Source organism: Nicotiana tabacum, chromosome 5 (assembly GCF_000715075.1).
Source record: "Nicotiana tabacum cultivar K326 chromosome 5, ASM71507v2, whole genome shotgun sequence".
NCBI classification, from domain to species: domain Eukaryota; kingdom Viridiplantae; phylum Streptophyta; class Magnoliopsida; order Solanales; family Solanaceae; genus Nicotiana; species Nicotiana tabacum.
The window spans coordinates 127,414,460-127,434,699 of NC_134084.1; the positions used below are offsets into that span (position 1 = coordinate 127,414,460).

The 20,240-nt window shown below is 38.2% G+C and overlaps 2 protein-coding genes across 3 annotated transcripts; one reads left to right on the forward strand and one right to left on the reverse strand.

Moving 5' to 3' along the window:
- Positions 1 to 306: 306 nt before the first annotated feature.
- Positions 307 to 4,866, forward strand: LOC107814327 (E3 ubiquitin-protein ligase RZFP34). Its single transcript, XM_016639728.2, has 13 exons — positions 307 to 444; positions 579 to 682; positions 781 to 868; positions 978 to 1,037; positions 2,588 to 2,620; positions 2,719 to 2,796; positions 2,879 to 2,922; positions 3,391 to 3,431; positions 3,546 to 3,628; positions 3,716 to 3,807; positions 3,929 to 3,998; positions 4,178 to 4,219; positions 4,306 to 4,866. Exons 2-13 carry the CDS (start codon positions 597 to 599, stop codon positions 4,456 to 4,458), a joined length of 870 nt encoding a protein of 289 aa, XP_016495214.1. The 5' UTR covers positions 307 to 444; positions 579 to 596; the 3' UTR covers positions 4,459 to 4,866.
- Positions 4,867 to 5,131: 265 nt separating this feature from the next.
- Positions 5,132 to 11,117, reverse strand: LOC107814328 (alpha carbonic anhydrase 7-like). 2 transcript variants are annotated; one of them, XM_016639730.2, is made up of 7 exons: positions 10,945 to 11,114; positions 10,200 to 10,411; positions 7,671 to 7,777; positions 7,454 to 7,562; positions 6,404 to 6,571; positions 6,248 to 6,301; positions 5,132 to 5,406 (listed from the first exon to the last, which is right to left on the reverse strand). In XM_016639730.2, exons 1-7 carry the CDS (start codon positions 11,030 to 11,032, stop codon positions 5,326 to 5,328), a joined length of 819 nt encoding a protein of 272 aa, XP_016495216.2. In that variant the 5' UTR covers positions 11,033 to 11,114; the 3' UTR covers positions 5,132 to 5,325. The 2 variants fall into 2 exon arrangements, with proteins under 2 accessions (XP_016495216.2, XP_016495217.2); XM_016639731.2 differs by lacking the exon at positions 6,248 to 6,301 and having other exon boundaries at positions 10,945 to 11,117.
- Between the last annotated feature and the right edge of the window lie 9,123 nt (positions 11,118 to 20,240).

The following is a 20,240-nucleotide window of genomic DNA, read 5'->3' on the forward strand; positions in this document are numbered from 1 at the left end:
GTCTTAATATTTAATCTTCTTCACTGGTATTTAAACAAGTTATCCTTAATTGAGGTATTTGTAGTTTTCAAGGATAATTATTATTAAAGGTGAAAAAGAAAAAAGAGAATTAATTTTGTTTTGAATTTTTAAAGTGACAAATAATTTGAGACAAATATTTTTAGTAACCACAACTGATAATAGAAGACGGCGGAATAAAAGTTTTTTTCCCATTCTTGCTATGTATTTACTGAATTTTTTTTTTTTTTTATTATTATTATTATTATAGAGAAAAGGAAAGATTATGGTTTGAATAACTCTAGATCCGCCAAACGCTGGCGTGTCGCCTCGTCATCAGTGCAATGATTAGCCGAGAGTCATGTACTATGGGGGCTGGCCTTTGGGATTATCAAGGTTTTCGCCAAGAAACCTTCATGTTATCAACCAAAAGCCACTCAATTTAGCGTAATCTTTTACCCAGAATATCTCGTTTAATCTGTCTGATTTTGATCCATTCTCAAACTTTTCTTTATGCCTATATTTGTATTTCTAACAAAGAGCTATATATATCTTTTCTTTTTTAATTATTTCGATTTTAGTATCAGTTGGTGAAGAAAATGGAAACTAGTTCTCATGAACAAGGAATTTCACATTCATTGGTTGTTGATGAATCTATGACAGAAATGGGTTCTGGGAATTTCGGGTATTTTAATTCTCATGCTTGATTATTTATTTCAATATCCAAGTAATTCGAGTTTTTATGTTTTATTATTTTGTTAACTTCTCTTTTCTGTTAATTAGATGCTCACATTACAGAAGGAGATGCAAAATTAGAGCACCCTGTTGTGATGAGATATTCGATTGCAGGCATTGTCACAATGATTCAAAGGTCTAAACGTTTTTCCTTTTCACCAAATAAAAGAGAATTGGTTTTTATATCTTTTGTTGTAAATTGTAATCAGCTATAAGTTTTTGTCTTTCCTTTCAAATTTGAGCAGAATTCCTTAGAAGTTGATCCACTCAAACGGCACAATGTTCCTCGCCATGATATAAAAAGGGTTAGTTTTTATGCCACCTTTTCCTGCTCTATAAAGATTCAATTTTTATGGATGTGAAGGTTCTGATCTTTGTAGTTTCATACTTATGGAACTACTAATATCTTTAGCTTGCTGAATTTCTCATAGTATTTGTTATCTTTAGTTGCATATAGATAATTACTAGTAGTTCTTAGATTGCTATTATTATCGCTATTTTTTTACTATTTTCCACTTCGATTTTCTAGTACCTTGTCGTTGTTATTGCTTGTTGCTATTGCTGTCGCTATTGCTATTGCTATTGCTATTGCTTTCTTCCATCCATTTTTCTGGTTCATACATTGTTGTATCATTTTTCTGGCTTTTGTTGTTGATATTTGTATGTTTCTATTCTTCTTCTCGAGCTGAGGGTCTTTCGGAAACAACCTCTCTACCTCCCCAGGCTAATATTAGCCTGCTGAGTTTCTCGTATTTGTTATCTTTAGTTATATATGGATAATTGCTACTTTTTGACGTGGATACACTATTTAATTCGTCACCAGATGATTATTTTATGTAAATAGGGATGTTACTAACTATTTTCTTTATGTTTGTTTCATCTCTTTATTACATACCTATGTAAGCAATAGTGCCTGAACCTAATAAGATAGAAATTGCAATCGAAGTAGTAATAAGTACTTGGTCATGTACTTGGAAACTCCCTATTGGCAAGTCGAAATTTTGCCAAACTGAGAATGCAGTAGGTGAGATAAGGAGTATGTGATCAATGCCTTGGATTTATTGAGTGATAGTTTTTCGGAACCAAATCTAACTGATATACCACCAGATTGTCTTCTACTTCTAATAGGCAATGAACTAGATCAGAATTGTTGATGTGCAAACAAAGAGGGTGTTTGGATTGGCTTATAAAATGTAGCTTTTAAGCTAAAAGCCAAAAGCCATAAGTTGATAATACCCAACTTTTGGCTTTTGGCTTATTTTTGTACTTTTTATGCCTAAAAGTAAGTACTTTTATGTACTTTTTATCATTGTCAAACACCACACAAACTAAAAAAAGTGCTTAAAAACGAATAAGCACTCAAAATAAGTCAATCCAAACACCCTCAAAGTCCGTATTGGTAGCTGAAAAGATTGAGAATCTACATATAAGATCTAGGGAATTCTTAATGGTGTGAGGCCTTCTGGAAAAAACCGTGCGAGTTTGGCCCAAAGCGGACAATACTACACCATGTTAACAGTATCTTTGGGTTGGTGGAGACCATCAAGAATCTTTCTTAATGATTCCATAATAAGTGATCCTATTACTTTTGACCAAAGTCATGGGCGACTGATCCTGCAAAACAACTCAAAAGATAAAGAAGTATCATTAATCTCTTCATACTCGTTTCTAATAAATTAGAAAGAGTTGAATTAGGAACCATTATGTTTCATCTGTGTCGTTTAAGTTCCTCTGCCATATCGGTTGAATTTACTTTTGCTGTGAGAATGAATGTTTTTTATTTAGTTTTTCTTGTTTGTCATTCCTACTTTGTCGACTATTTCAACAATCAAGCTCCATATGTTTTTTTTTCCAGGTCATTTGCTCATTGTGTAACACAGAACAAGATGTGAGTTTTCTGGAAGTTAATAACTCATTCAAGTCATTATATATTTATGTTTGTTGCAGCATGGTTAAAATTGGCTTTTCACCCTGATTGCCCTTTAGGTTCAACAAACATGCGTTCATTGTGGGGTTTGTATGGGGAAGTACTATTGCTCAAAATGTAACTTCTTTGATGATGATGTAAGTTTCTGAAGATCATTCTACTCAAACGTTCTTGGTCACTGTATGTCGTATTCTTAATCTGGATAATTTCTATTTTCAGGTTTCCAAGGATCAATACCACTGTGATAAATGCGGAATCTGCAGGTTCAAGTCTTACTAATATTGCTGTAAACTTCCAGTTCTTCGATACATTTTCTTAAACATTTCCATTCATTAGAACACAAAGTCAACGATACATGAGACATTGGCTGTTTGCTGGACATTTTGACATAAATCCCAGTTGAGGAACTTCAAGTTAAGATATTGGAGTGCAAAAGATTCCTATCGGTGCTTGTAGCATTATGGCATCTGTTTTACCTTCTAATATCCCCAAGCTCATAGAGTTAACTTTCCTATTTCCGGGGCGGGAATAGGTACTCTACCACCCTGACCAACCTCTAATCTCTGATAGTCAAGGTGGCCTGTCTATTCTTTCAGATGCTGAAGTGTGGTCTTTTCTATAGACCAGTGCAATGCTAAGACTTACCTCGGTTATCATCCATATTTTTATCTTTAAATTGTGCCAATATCGTGTCTAATATATTCTTTTTAATTTTCCTGATCAAATTGCAGAACTGGTGGCAACAATAATTTCTTTCATTGTAACAAATGTGGTGAGTAAGATGCTTTTACTTATGGATGAAATCAAAAGCTCCTATTAGCTTTTGTTTAGTTGATTAGTTACAGAAACAGCAAATCGGATAACCTTGCCTCTTTCCTGTTTTCAGAGTGCTGTTATTCAAATCTGATGAAGGAATCACATATTTGCGTAGAAAGAGCAATGCACCATAATTGCCCTGTTTGCTTTGAGGCAAGTGCTAAATTTGAGAAGCCAACAGAATTTAAGAAGGTCCAATTGAAATGGCAATTTATTTATTTATGGTATCACTTTGTGCAGTATGTTTTTGACACCACAAAGAACATTACTGTCTTGCCTTGTGGACACACAATGCATCTGGAATGTGTGAAGCAAATGGAACAGCATTTCCAGTAAGCTTTCATTTAATACTGTTCTATGTTTTAAGTCATTTGAAGGATACTGATTTCTAAACCCTTATCCTTCTCCCGATTTTGTAATATTCTCCTTCGTTTTAACAATGTGGGAATGCAGGTATTCTTGTCCTGTTTGCTCAAGATCATATTGTGATATGTCTCGTGTTTGGGAAAAACTAGACCAGGAGGTACACATACGATAACCTGATTAAAGTTATTTTCAAAATATTTTCTTCACACTGATTAACTTCACAAGATAGGGGTAAGGTCTGAGTACACACTATCCTCCCCAGACCCCACGATATTGGATAATACCGAGTATGTTGTTGTTGTACATTGATTAACTTCATCTGTATTCTAATTCTAGGTTGCATCGACACCTATGCCTGAAATGTATCAAAACAAGATGGTAAGAGAAAGTCATGTCTGCCTTTGCGATTTTACACAACTAAGATACTCTTATTTTATGTTTGAATATCCATGATAATTATTCAGGTTTGGATTCTTTGCAATGACTGTGGGGAGACATCAGAGGTTAACTTCCATATCGTTGCACGTAAATGCCCTAACTGTAAGTCCTATAACACAAAACAGACAAGAGGAGGCCCCAGTTCATGCTCATCTAGCATTGAAGAAATGGTTAGATGAGGTTTAAGGTTCATAAATTGAGACCTAAGAGTTGCATTCTGTTTGACGTTGCTGTTGTCGGATGTCAACTGTCGATCCGTGTATCCATGTTCAAGGCAAGTTCACGGCAACATCATTTGGGGGTTGTTGATATAGCTGTGGATCTTGTGGCTTTATCGTGTACAACAATAACTACACGTCAATCCCAAATAAATTGGGAAACCCAAGTGTATTGAAAATTGGGATGGTTTGGTTCATTGGACAAACAACACCCTGGGATTAGGTTCAATTCTAGTCTAGAATTAGGAAGAAGACCAAATAGTCTAGGCTTGTTAGTGAGCTAGAAAACCTTCAGCCATTTCATAAATAGATCTTTTCTTCTTTCCATCCTAAATTACAAATTTTATTATAATGCTCTTGTGTTCTTTATACTTTAGGGACACCATGTTTTTTTTATGATTGTCATTATCAGTAGATAGGGTTCAACAAATAGGTGCTTATATAACTTTATCGAACTTATTCTTTATTAAAATATCCGTCTGTTGTAGCCTAATGGTCGATGAAGTGAAAGTAGAACCACGTAGTCTCAGATTCCAATCTCAATGGAGGCAAAAAAAAAAACATACCATTTGTACCCGATATCATCCGTAATTTGGATGTCAATTTGATTCAACACTTCAAAAAAGGCAAAAAGAAAAAGGAAAAGAATTTCTATTATGCATTTCTCTTGGCTTTCTTTCCAGCAAGCAGTTTGCCTCAACAAAAGATTCAGAACAAATCATATCTAGCAAGTTTTTTGCTTTAGCCAAAATAAGAACAACAAAAGAATTTAACGTTAACAGCCATCTTAATTTGTTACTTGTAATACGAAATTAAAGAATAATGATCTCAAACAGTAGCTCCTGGTGCCATAAGATAGACCGGTCTCTTGTTTAGCGGTTGCATTGGCCTTGCGTTACTTGCAGCATACTGCAATCAAAAGTAGATTATAGTATTAAAATTCCAAAGCGTACAATTGAAAGACTCTACCTATCCAATATTAACAATGAAAGAAACTCATAGCAAATGATAGGACAATATAGACACTTGTGGCCAGCAAGGGTTGGCTGAGTTGGTTGGGTGATTGGTTTCTCCATGGGAGATCTGGGATCGATTCCCTTCACTAGCAGTCTCCTCAATCAGAGCTCGTCGCACCGGGTTTGGCTAGTGCGGTTTAGACACTTGTGTCCCGCAAGGCCTGACTGAGTTGGTTGAGTGAGTGGTTTCTCACATGGGAGACCTGGGATCGATTCCCCTCACCAACAGCTTCCTCAATCAGAGCTTATCACACCGGGCTATCCTAGTGCAGTTTACATCTCTTGTATGGTTTGTGAGCTATTGCACAGGAAGCATGCTACTCAGTGCGCACCCGAGGGGTAGCGGTTAAGGGTTTCCTGAGAATTTTCCAAAAAAAATAAAAAAATATAGCCACTTGTGATGTTTGATATGGCGGAAGCCATTCTTTAGAAAAATATTTTCTACGAGGAAGTCGTTGGCAGTTGGTAACCAGAGAAAGGGGAATGGACCTCTAATCTCATGTATGGACGGACGTCATTTTCCTTACAATTACTATAACGTTTAATTTCATATCGCTTACTCAAAGTCTCAAACCATCAAACCTTTAATACTCAAATATTTTACTGAAACCCTGTCTAATTTGCTAATTTTATTAATAATTTTAATTAATATACAGAAAATTAATATTATCCATAGTAAATGACTTCCGTCATATACCTAACACAACTCTTTGTGGAGATAAGGGAATACTTACATCATGAACGGCTTCTCTAAGCAATTTAACTTGATCTCTTGAAATAGTCCGTACCTAATTTTGATTCAAATTGCAGTATATATATATATTAAATCATCTATCTTGAACAGAAAAATACGTTAGTAAATGAGGACTTAATTAGTGTCAAGTTGCTACCTTCTTTTTTATAGACCAAATGACTCCTTCAGTGCAAGGAGGAACTGTGAGTGAACCCACATATCTATAATATTTTCTGCTACCAATCTTGATTTCTCTGGGATTAATCATGCCCGCATTTTTCACTTCGTCCTTTTTGTCAATCATAGATGATATATTTCTTATCAACTGCCAACAAAAATAATGTTACCAATTGCATTAGAAAATAACACATTTTCAGCTTTCAGAAAATGAGAAGTTAAATTGGGGTTAGGTTAAATAATTTGATAACTGCATGCAAGAAAGAATAGGTACGTTACGTTTATGTTAAATAATTTGATTAGTAGTTGCGTGAAAGATTTGGTATGTTTAATCTACTCTTCCACTTGAGTATAAATATCCAATGTTAACATTGACAAGTTTAGATATATTAACCATGCAAGAATCCAAGAACTGCTTTCCTCCCGAATAGTTTGATTAGTGGTTAAAAGAAAGAGTTAGTAAGTTTAATTTATTCTTCCACTTGAAGTAAAGTAGAACATTTATCCAATGTCAACCATCGACAAGTTTAGATATATTAACCGTGCGAAAACTGCTTTCCTCCCGCCGTTTCTGCTTTCATTAAATAAATTGTTAAATATCATTTTCAACTAGTTCTGATCTGATCAGTAAAAAAGGGTAGTCATGGTAGAAAATCTATTGTTTATTTCAAAATCTAACGAATTTCTAGAGATGGTAAGCACAAGAAGCAGATTCAAAAATTTAAAATTGATAATTGTGAATGTCTGTGTATTCACTACATCTATGTCACTTAGAATATGGACTTATACAAATTTATATCTTAATTAAGAAATACTCTATGCTTCAATTTTTAGTATGTTTGAAACTCTTTAATTCTAATATATACTACATAACAAGTTTAAGACCCAAAGATTAGCATTTTAATTCATTATATATATCTTTATTTTAAGATCATCAGATTAAAAATCTTTTTTATTTCTTAAATTTCATTTTAGTCAAACTAAAACACATATGAAACGAAACATATATATGGAGTGTGTGTTTAATTACCCTGGAGAGAAATTTGTCGGGTTTGCCAAACTTGTAGAGAACTCCAATCACAGCAATCTTATTTGTCGCATTTTCGTTTAAGTGAACCATATGCATTTCCATTGCATACCTGTCCCAAAATATATAACATTAATAAAATAGGCCAATTTTTATAAGGATGTATAAAGCTGACAAAGTAGAGGGACAGAAAAATATAGGAATATATTCATTCTCCTACCTTCTGCCATTAACAGTATGCTCTGAAGGAGAGTGCCAGTGAGCTTGCTGTAGAGGATACTCTGTTCCATTTATCAAAACAGATCCAGCGTCCCCATGCCATTGTAACTGCAACAATACCATTTATCATTGATTACATCTTTAGTTGAACTTAATTAATGCTTTGTTTTAAACTAAATATCGCTTGTTTATGTTACCGGTTCCAAGCCTGAAAAACGAGGACTATGACAACCGGCATAAAACTTATCAATTAATGATATATAGGATGCCCAAAATTAACTATTTGATTATTAAAAATAAATTAAATTGTATAAGAGTGGAAAGAAGGAAAAATAAGAAAATATTCTTTTCTTTTTGTGAAACAAAGGTACACGTTGTAAAAGCACAAGAATTTTCATAAACTAACTATAGTTTAGAGCCTAGTAACTATTGTTTGCTTAATTACCATTCATAGCTACTGTTCAATTATTACCAGCTTGTATCACCAGTATTCAAACGCGCTATGTCAAATGTATTCGTTCCTGCAATAAAACAACATGTATCAACTGCAACCTTGACTACATACAAGGGTGTATACAACGGATACAACTTGTATCGACTGTATACAGGGGTATATACAAAGGATACACCATGTATCGACTGTATTCAGATAAAATGCTCTTGCTGACAGTCGAACTCAAAACCTCCGCTAACTATGCGAACACTCTAACCAATTAAGCTACGAGAGCTTGTTGATCTTTTATTTCAGTTCAAAATCATTAATCTCTTGTTTGATGGATTCGCTATAAAATTCAAATATTACTACTAATGGTAAATTTGCTGAAAGTATAGCTACGAATGATAAATATAAATATATAATATATATGTTTGACGACGTGTAGCATAATTTTCCCGTGTACATACTATTTAGGTTGCTTTATTAGTAGGGGTGTGCATTCGAATCGGTTTATCGGTAAATCGAATTGATTATTTGTTATCGGTTTATCGATTTCGATTTCGATTTCGAAATTTTCCTTATCGATTTCGATTTCGATTTTGTCCTCTTAGGTTATCGGTTTATCGATAAACAGATAAGATATACTAAAAAGATATTTTTTTTTTACCCTTATTCTATAATACCCTTTCCTTTACCTAAGTCCCTAACCCTATTATTTCCTCTACCACATTTAATGAATGATCATATTTAAAGCTCAAGGGAATGAAGTTTAAATTAATGGAAAATAGAATTAGCCGTGATGATGTATTTTTTTATACCGTTGGAGTGTTGGTGGTATACATTTGATCCTTTACTTTAATTTTGTTGCATGTGCTTGTTGGCACAATTTTTATGTTATAAACGGTGTTCGTCTTATTTTAGCTTCTTTTTGTCCATATTAGTTAGGCGTGTTTATAGCGATATACTTTCCGTGGAATCCCGCAAATTTTTTAATTGGTGTAATCGATAAGCCACAAAAATCGAAAAATCGAAAAAATTGAAACCTTATTGAAACGATAACGATAAGCATATGTACAAATCGATAATCGATAAGTAATTATCGATAAGGGTCAAAATCGAATCGATAAATCGAATGTACACCCCTACTTATTAGGTTAATTGTCGATAAATATTTATTGTAAGTATTAAATGCTAATCTACTTAAGTTGAATTAACTAATTTTAGTAAGTTAAGTTGTATCAATCGTGTACAATTTTTTTTCATTATCAATGTACATGATAACTTAAGTTCTAGTGTATAAAATGGTCGCCAGAAAGTATCCAATTATCAAGTTGTTTGTAGGGTTGGGCTTAGTTAGCAGCCTGTCCTGGATTTCCTTAGAAAGAAAGGGGTTGTTGCCTTGTTGGACAAAGAAACTATAAAGTCACAGATTGATTAATATAATGAATAATTGTACAAATAACCACATAGATTATGATGGGATTGGATTAACTAGTCCAAGAAGTATCGACAAATATGTGACGAAAAAAAATGTTTGTCGTCAATAATCTTAGAAAATTTTGGTTATTAATAAATTACTTTTGTTGTTTTTTAAGCTACACGTCACACTAGGAGCTCTTACCATTAAAGCAAAACTTTGGGACAAGAATAATCTTCGTGAGAATACTTGTGCCAAGCTTATATATATATAATTTTTTTGAGACGTACAATTCAAATAAGTTTTTTGTTTTCAAATAAGCTTTTCAAAACACAAAATTTTCAACAAATATTTTTCTAAATCCATTCAAATGGACCGATTTAAATTGTTTTCTGATTGGTTTACGATGGTATTCGTTTTCAAAAAACAATAAGAAGTTAGATCATGGATTACCAATAAGTCTAAAAATTAATTTTTCCTGTGTCGATGCCCGAGCGGTTAATGGGGACGGACTGTAAATTCGTTGGCAATATGCCTACGCTGTTTCAAATCCAGCTCGGCCCAATAATTAAAGTTAGATCATCGAGATACTTAGTGCACTTACAAAAAGAAAGTTCACTAACTATTTCCTCCAAATCAATCTGAATAAATATGCATCTTAACTTTGAAATACGTACCGAAATGTCATGTCCTCTGTTCTTGACAGTAGCATTGCAGAGCTTGTAATTCCTTTTCTCTGGCTTTCGTATAATTCTAACTCTTTCATTTGACAAATCTATAGGAGACTGCATCTCCCCATTATTGCAAGCTTCCCATTCTTTCTTCATTTTCCCCCACATTCTTGGACCTTTCTCACTTTTTACAGCATAGTCAAACTCCCTCTCATCCTCTATATCACAACACACCAAAAATCAAATATCAATATATCAAACAATTTAAGAAAATAAGTAGTAATACATAAAAAATGACATGCAGATGTACTAAGCTCCAGCAATATATGCGATCAGAAAATTAGGACCGAACCACATTAAATCTATTGTATTTAGCTCCCGTCTCGTCCATAAATTTTGGCAACTTTTTTTTAATTTTTTTTTTTGAAACTATTATTTGTTCATAGAATATAATCAGTTTTTGAAAGAAAATTTGAAATAAAATTTCAAGTTCCCAAAAGCTGGTCTAGGGCAGTTTGGATGAAATTTTTCCATCCACTCACAAAACTTTAACTTTTTTTCAAATAAAATGTATTTCAAACACAATTTCAACTTTTAAAAATTATTTTCAAAAACTCCTTTTTCAAATTTCAACCAAATCAATATCCAAAATTGTTTCGCTTTTTCAATTAGCGATCATAACAGAAACTTAGTACATCAGGCTATCCTTTTTCCTCTATATAGAAAAACACACAACATGTTGTAGACTTACCAACTTCTTGAGCTCTAATGGATGTTGAAAAGAAGAAGAGAACGAAATAAAACATGACCAAGACTGACAAATATCTTTGTTGCCTCATTGCTAGAAGCTAGTGTTTTACTTATTGGAGAAGAAAAATGTAAGAATAAATTGTGATAATAATCAGAGGGTTTCACCTACTGGCTTTATATAGATGAGATCTATGGAAATAGAATCTGTGTGTATTTCCCTATGTGGCTGCCTCATGAGACTTTCCTATGTGTTTCTTCTTTCAAATTTCATTGGACATTATTATAAAATACCATATGGCGACAAATTAAAAAAGAAAAGAAACATGTGGGAAAAAGAAATGCAAATCAGTAGATTTACTGGTCGTCTTGTTTTTTACTACCTAATTAATGAACTCCTTTCTAATTAACAATATTATTCTTTTCTTTCCCTTTGTCTACAGTGTAAGACAAGCTAGTAAGACCATATTCGAACAATCTAGAAAGCCTATCATTCAAGACTAGTCAACGTGCATTCAATGGTCTTAAAAAATATGTTTTAAAAATCGAAATCTGAAAAAGTTTAAGCACTATTGCATTGATGAGAAAAACATTTATAAATTGTGTACTGCAAGTAAATTATTACTCTCTGCGGTCTATTTTAAGTGATTTTTTTTTTTGAAAAAATGAAGTTAATTTGTGACGACCCGTCCGGTCGTCTTAAGAATTTACGCCTCGATCCCCTATTAACTGCTTTTTCCGTATTTATTTCTGCTGTTTTGAATTGTCAGGATGTTCAGTTTTGAGTTTCGGAGAGTTTTTGGAACACTTAGGCCCTAAATGAGAGCTTAAGTGTTGGAAAGTTTACCGTAGTTGGAAAAGTGTGAAGACGGCTTCGGAATGGAATTCTGATGGTTCCGTTAGCTCTGTGGGGTGATTTCGGGGTTAAGAGCGTGTTCAAATCGTGTTTTGGAGGTCCGTAGCTAATTTAGGCTTGAAATGCCGAAAGATCGAATTTTGAAGTTTTTGATTCGATAGTGAGATTTTGATCCGAGGGTCGGAATGAAATTCCGAAAGTTGGAGTAGCTCCGTAGTGTTGAATGTGACGTGTGTGCAAAATTTCAGGTCATTCAGACGAGGTTTGATAGACTTTTTGATCGAAAGCGTATTTTTAGAGTTTTGGAATTTTTAGGCTTGAATCCGTGGTTGATTCGTCGTTTCAATGTTGTTTTAGGTGTTTTAAGGATCGGTATAAGTTTGGACAGTGGTATTAGACTTATTGGTACCTTTGGTTGAGGTCCCGGGGGCCTCGGGATGATTTCGGATGGTTGACGGAAGAATTTGGAGTTTGGAGTTGCAGCTTCAGCTGCTGGTTTTCTGGCATAACCACAACTGCGAGTGTGGGACCGCAGGTGCGGCGCCGCAGAAGTGGCTATGTGGCTGTAGAAGCGAGATTGGCCTAGAGCTCCAGGATCCGCAGGTGCGGCTGGGTTTTCACAAATGCGGTAACGCAGATGCGGCCAAGCGACCGCAGATGCGGACCTAGCCCATTAAGTGACTTTTCGCACCTGCGATGCATTCTTCCGCAGGTGTGCTCCCTTGACCGCAGATGCGGTAATCGCTGGACAGAAATATATAAATACTTGTCTTCGCGAAGTTTAGCCATTTTTCACCTCTTTTCAAACGGGAAGAAGCTTGGGGAGCATTTTTCAAGAGGGATTTTCAGAGGAGTTCATTGGGGTAAGGTCTTTGGTCCCTAAACTCGTTATTGGGATGATTTTTATCAATTTAAGCATGAAAAATTAAGGAAAATTAGTGGTAAATTGGGGGTTAGGGCTTGACTAATTAGAAACTTTTGAGTGATGATTTGAGGGACCCTTTGAGGTCTAATTTTGGTACTTTTGGTATGACTGAACTCGTGAGAGTGTGAGGATTCTGAAAATGTAAATTTTACCCGATTCTGAGATGTGGACCGAGGGGCATTTTGGTCATTTTACCTAATTTCGCGTATTAGCTTAGACTTTGTAGAATCAGTTACTTGAAGTGTTATTTACATTATGAAATTGAATTGAATAGATTTGGGCCATTTGGAGTTGAGTACTCGTGGCAATAGCGTGGTTTCAGATTGATTTGAGCTGGTTCGAGGTAAGTGGTTTGCCTAACCTTGTGGGGGGAACCTTCCCCTTAGGATTTGGTATATCTGAAAATTGAAATGCCCTGTACATGAGGTGACGAGTGCGTACTTGAGCTAATTGTTGAAAATCCGGTTTTCTTTAAGTAATTTTAATTGTGTTCCTTTTTCCTGTTTCATTTTACTTGCAATTTAAACATGCTGTTAGCTTAGAAAAAAGCATGACTAATTGACTTAATTGTTTATTTTCTTAAACTGCCTTAATTGAATTATGTGAATCATGTTAAATTAGAATTATCTATTTTACTTGGTACGAAATTGACCTTGATTGAGTATTCTTGTGTTGATGCTGTGTGTTTTACCTTGGGAGTTTTTCCCAACAATTGAAACAGGATTATTTATTTCAAATTCAGAGTCACCACTTGGGATAATTTATGGTGTCCCAAGTCACCGGTTAAATCCATCCTCGGGATACCAAGAGATCCCTTGTATACATTGAGGATACGAAGAGATTCTCAGGATACCAAGAGATCCCCGGCATATATATTGAGGATACTGAGAGATCCCCTGGTTATCATCCTTGTTATGAGTGGTATTTCCTTGTGATTGTCTTTATCTCTATTTCAGTTATTGTATTCCTTATTATCCTGTATTAAATTCTTATTGTAGATTCTCAATTGTACTGCTTATCTTATTTTGTCATCTTTATATTTATTTAATCTTAGTAGGGCACTGACCTTCCTCGTCACTACCCGACCGAGGTTAGGCTTGGCACTTACTGTGTACCGCTGTGGTGTACTCATACCCTTTCTGCATATGTTTTTCATGTACAAATTCAGGTACTTCGACTCATACTTACCATCCTTGAGGCGAGGCGATCCTTCGGAGTCTTCGAGGTATATCTCCCGCATCTGCAGACCGAGGAGTCTCTCTCCATTCTCTCTTGTAGTTATAGCCCTTCTGTATTTACTTTGTTTTAGACTGTTCTGGAGTTAGAGCACAATGTAGTATCCTTAGCTTGTGGGTTTTGGGAATATGTATTAGTTTTTGAGAGTTAATGTTGTGTATGCCGAGCGGTACTTTTAAACGCTGCTTATTTACTCTATTTCTGTTTAAAATTGTTTTCTTCCGCAAATTTATTTGTTCTTCCACATTATTAGGCTTACCTAGTAGTAAGGACTAGATGCAATCACGATGGTTCACGGAGGGCGAACCAGGGTCGTGACAAGTTGGTATCAGAGATCTAGTTTCATAGGAGTCATGAATCACAAGTTGGTTTATTAGAGTCTCGTTGATCGATACGGAGACGTCTGTACTTATCTACGAGAGGCTATGTAACTGTTAGGAAAATTTCCACTTCATTTGATTTCCTTGTCATGCGATATTTTGACATCAATATTCTAAATTTCTGTCTTCTATTCTATCACAGATGGTGCGGACACGCTCTACCCGAGATGATCAGGCACCCGCACCCCCTACTGCAGCCGTTAGAGGCCGGGGCCGGGTAGAGGCCGAGGATGCGCACGTGGTGTAGCCAGATCACCTGCGCGAGCTGCCACCGAGGTACCACCAGCAAATCCAGCCGGAGCCCAGGAACCTGATACGCCTACTGCTACTACTACTCCAGTACTTCATGAGACTCTGGCACAGTTCATGAGCATGTACACCACTCTGGATCAGGCAAGATTGTTTCCCCTTGCTGCAACTACGTCTCAAGCCGAGGAAGGAGCACAGACTCCTACCGCCTGCACTCCTGAGCAGCGAGTGCATGTTGAGCAGGTCCTTGAGATTATTCCTGTACAGCCTGCAGTCCGAGATCAGCCCGAGGATAGGGCAGCGGCGTCCGAGGATGAGCAGCTGAGGCTTAAGAGGTTCAAAAAGTACAAGCCTCATGTATTTAGTGGTCTAGCATCGGATGATGCTCTGGGATTTATAGATGAGTGTTACTGCATTCTCCGTACCATGGGTATATCAGGAACGAGCGGGGTTTCCTTCACTACTTTCCAGCTTCGAGGAGCCGCCTTTGAGTGATGGCGCACTTATGAGTTAGACAGTCCGGATGAGGCTGCTTCACTGACTTGGACTCAATTTTTAGATCTGTTCCTTAGAGAGTATGTTCCTCAGAGCCTCAGGGATGCAGGGCGCGCAGAGTTTGAACATTTGCACCAGGGTGCTATGACTGTCTTAGAGTATGCTATCCGTTACACTAGTTTGGCTAGGCATGCACCAGCCTTGGTTTCTACTGTTCGCGAGAGGGTTCGTCGGTTTATTGAGGGCCTTATTCCCAGCATCAGGTCTAGCATGGATCGTGAGTTGGAGATGGATATTTCTTATCAGCAGGTGGTGAGCATTTCTAGGAGGATTGAGGGTATGCATGCTACGAAGAGAGAGGAGAGGGAGGCCAAGAGGTCTCGAGAGTCGGGCCATTACTCTGGTGCCCGTGCCCCAGCTGCAGGTCGTCATGGTAGGGGTTATATGAGTTTCCCTGTTCATTCAGCCCTTCCAGCAGCCAGTAGTATTCCAGCTCCTCCTAGGCCTCAGGAGCCTTATTATGCACCTCCGGTATCTAGCGCGTCTCCTGCGCGGGGTGCTTTCAGAGGTCAGTCCAGCAGACCTGGCCCGAGCCAGTCACAGCCACCACGTCCTTCCAGAGCTTGCTTTGAGTGTGGCGACATACGCCATATGGTGAGGGATTGCCCCAGACTTGGGAGGGGTGCACCTCCACAGACTTCTCAGCCACATCATGCCCCGCAGAGTTCTCAGGCTATGGTTACAGCTCCAGTTGCTAACCCACCTGCTCAGCCAGCTAGAGGTGGAGGTCGGGGAGGTAGAGGTCGCCCTAGAAGGGGAGGCCAGGCCCGATACTATGCCCTTCCCGCCCGTACCGAGGCTATTACCTCTGATTCTGTCATCACAAGTATTATACTGGTTTGTCACAGAGATACATCGGTTTTATTCGATCCAAGCTCCACTTACTCTTATGTGTCTTCTTATTTGCTCCGCATTTGGGTGTACCTCGGGATCCTTTGAGTTCCCATGTTTATGTTTCTACTCCTGTGGGAGATTCTCTTGTTATAGACCGCATTTATCGGTTGTGTTTGGTTGCTCTTAGTGGTTTTGAGACTAGAGCCGATTTATTGTTGCTCAGCATGGTAAATTTTGATATTATCTTGGGCATGGACTGGTTGTTGCCCCATTATGCTATTCTTGATTGTCACGCCAAAATCGTGACACTAGCTATGCCAGGTGTACTGCGTGTTTAGTGGAGGGGTAATTTAGATCACACTCCCAGTAGAGTTATTTCTTTCCTTAAAGCTCAGTGTATGATTGAGAAGGGGTGTGATGCATATTTAGCTTATGTGAGAGATGTCAATATTGATACCCCTTCAGTTGATTCAGTCCTAGTATGTGTTTCCAGCTGATCTTCCGAGCATGCCGCCTGATAGAGATATAGATTTTTGAATTGATCTGTTGCCAGGCACTCTGCATCGTATGGCTCCTCCTGAGTTGAAGGAGTTGAAGGATCAATTACAAGAATTGCTTGATAAGGGTTTTATTCGGCCTAGTGTATCACCTTGGGGTGCTCCTGTCTTGTTTGTGAAGAAAAAGGATGGTTCTATGCGTATGTGTATTGATTATCGCCAGTTGAACAAGGTTACAGTGAAGAACCGTTATGCTTTTAATCGTATTGATGATCTGTTTGACCAGCTTCAGGGCACACGGGTGTTTTCTAAGATTGACTTGCGCTTAGGTTACCATCAGTTAAAGATTTGGGAGCCAGATATCCCGAAGACTGCCTTCAGGACTCGGTATGGTCATTACGAGTTCCTTGTCATGTCATTTGGGCTGACCAATTCCCCAATAGCCTTTATGCATTTGATGCATAGTGTGTTCCGGTCGTATCTTGACTCGTTCGTCATTGTCTTTATTGATATTCTGGTGTATTCCCGAAGTCGGGAAGATCATGAGCAGCACCTGAGGACTGTGCTTCTAACTCTGAGAGAGAAGAAGTTATATGTTAAGTTCTCGAAATGTGAGTTTTGGTTAGATTCCGTGGCATTCCTAGGCCACGTGGATGGATCCGAAGAAAATAGAGGTCATTCAGAGTTGGCCCAGACCATCCTCAGCTACAGAGATCCGTAGTTTCCTTGGCTTGGCGGGTTACTACTGTCGTTTTGTGGAGGGGTTTTCATCGATTGCAGCCCCTATGACCAGGTTGACCCAGAAGGTTGCTCCATTCCAGTGGACGGAGGAGTGTGAGGCGAGCTTTCAGAAGCTCAAGACAGCTTTGACTACCGCCCCAATTTTGATACTGCCTATAGGTTCGGGGTCTTATACGGTCTATTGGAATGCCTCGAGGGTTGGCCTCGGAGCGGTGTTGATGCAGGACGGTAGGGTGATTGCCTACGCATCTAGGCAGTTGAAGGTACATGAGAAAAATTACCATGTCCACAACTTTGAGTTAGCTGCCATTGTTCACGCCCTGAAGATCTGGCATCATTATTTGTATGGTGTTCCCTATGAGATTTATACTGACCATCGAAGCTTGCAGCACCTATTCAAGCAAAAGGATCTAAATTTGCACCAGAGGAGGTGGTTAGAGTTGCCGAAGGACTATGATATCACCATTTTGTATCACCCGGGCAAGGCCAATGTGGTGGACAATGCCTTGAGTCATCGGTTAGAGAGTTTGGAGAGTTAGAGCACTATGTAGTATCCTTAGCCTGTGATTCATGGGTTTCTAGGTTTTGGGAATATGTATTCTTATCCTTAGCCTGTGATTCAAGATTTTTGAGTTAATTTGATAATTTTTGCATGGGCTTTGTTTCTTTAGCGTCTATTAATGATGTGATACTAATTTTGGTTAGATTTGGAGCATTTGGAGGCCGAGTTGAGGGGCAAAGGCATCGCAGGTTAGAGTTCGATCCGGTTTGAGGTAAGTAATGACTGTAAATGTTGTCCTGAGGGTATGAAATCCCAGATTTCACATCGTTGTACTATTCTGAGGTGACACACATGCTAGATGACGAGCGTGAGGGGCATGCACCGTTGGAGATTGTGACTTGGTCCGTCCCGTAGCAACTATTAAGTTGCATATTTGACTAAAACTACTTGATACTATCATATGTTAGAAAGTATTGATATGTTTTGGGCTGAATGTCATATTTGGGCCTCGTGCCAAATGTTTGGACCCTTAGGGGCTTTCTTTACTAATATTCCTCACTGTTTGATTTAATAACTGTACTCAGTCATGTCATATTTTACTGATTTCATAACTAAGTCTTATTTACTCTAATTTGATGCATAAATGATATTTTCGGGCTGAGCACCCCGTTTTACTGTTATTCCGAGTGGCTTGAGAGGTTTCTGACTAAGTAAGGCCGAGGGCCTGTGTTATGAGGATATTAGGGGATCAGGCTGTGCTCCGTAGCATGTTGTACTATTTTGTGATATATGAGAGGCCGATGGCCTGGTTTATTATGCCACGAGATGGCTTGTGATAGATCTTGGGCTGTAGGAGCTCCTCCGGAGTCTGTACACCTCTAGTGAGCGCGGGTACCTAGAGTGAGTGATATGCGGTTGCCCGAGGGGCTGATTTTGATACATGTTATGCCCGATGGGCTAATTACGAGTGATTGTAAGGTAGCCCGAGGGGCTGATTCTGCTGATATTATGCCAGCGGGGTGGTTTATGATATATGGTTTTGCCCGAGGGGCTAGTTACGATTTTCGTCATTTTTACTCTAAACTGCATTAATTCTCTATTGAAATTGTAGAAAGACATTTTTCAAAGTATTTTTACTGAAACTTAGTTTTTATGAGATAATTGATTTCTACACTATTTTTGGAACCATACCGTATTTGTTGTTGTGCTATGATGTGGAATTATCTCATTTCTTATTGCTCAACTTTCATTTACTTTTATTACTTACCGAGTTGACGTACTCACATTACTCCTTGCACCTTGTGTGCAGATCCAGGAGTTGCGGGTTATGATAGCGAGCATTGAGCTTCATCCAACGGGTTTATTGGAGTCGGCAATGTAGCTGCATAGCGTTCGTAGCCCTACTATTCTCCCTCTTATCTTTCCTAGATTATATTAGTATTGTTCCCAGACTTTGATAGACTTTGTTGTACTTAGACAGACCTTGTAGTTGCTAGCGACTTGTGACACCCTGATGCCGGGCATGTGCTATTTTTCGTACTTGTTATTTAGATGCATATTATGGGTTTTTTAGTAAATTTATAGTTAAAAATATCTTTTATGAAAATGCTGGTTTGATTTGGGGATTTGTATTGGCTGACCTAGTTTCATTATAGGCGCCATCATGGCCTGGTCGATTTTGGGGTCGTGACAAGTTGGTATCAGAGCCTACGTTACATAGGCGCCATCACGACCTGGTGTGCGATCGTTAACTACTTTCCAATTCTCCGGCGCTGCACTTATTTGGTGGGAGTCTTACGAGAGGCGTAGGCCGGTTGGCGTGGTGCCCCTTTCTTGGCAGCAGTTCTCCCTTCTGTTCTTGGAGAAGTTTGTACCTGAGTCTCACCGAGAGGAGCTGCGCAGGCAGTTCGAGCAGCTTCGTTAGGGTGATAGGTCTGTTATATAATATGAGATACGGTTCTCTGAGTTGTCTCGTCATGCGATCTTGTTGGCTTCCACAAATAGAGAGAGGATCAGGAGGTTTATAGATGGCCTCGGTTTTCAGCTTCGGTTGCTTATGACCAGAGAGAGAGTATCTGGTGCTACTTTTGATGAGGTTATTGACATAGCTCGACAGATTGAGATGGTTCATGGTCAGGAGAGGGTTGAGAGGGAGGCTAAGAGGCCTCGTGGTTAGGGTGGATTCAGTGGTACTCCTCATGGGGGTCAGTTTCAGCATGACAGAGGCCGTCCATTCAAGCATGCTCAGTCAGCTTGCCCAATTTATCGTGGGGCATCATCGGGCCATGGTTCTCACAGTTCTCATCAGGTCCATTCATCACTTAGTGCCCTCCTAGCCCAAAGTTCATCCCGTGCTCCATCAGCTCAGGGCTCTTCCATGCTAGGTTCTTCTGCTAGTCATCCCAATGTTAGGGATTTCCTTCAGTCCCCGTCTCCAGCACCAGGGGTTGTTATGAGTGTGGAGAGTTGGGGAATATGTGGAGGCAATGTCCTCGTCATCTTGGGGGTCCGTCTCAGTAGAGGAG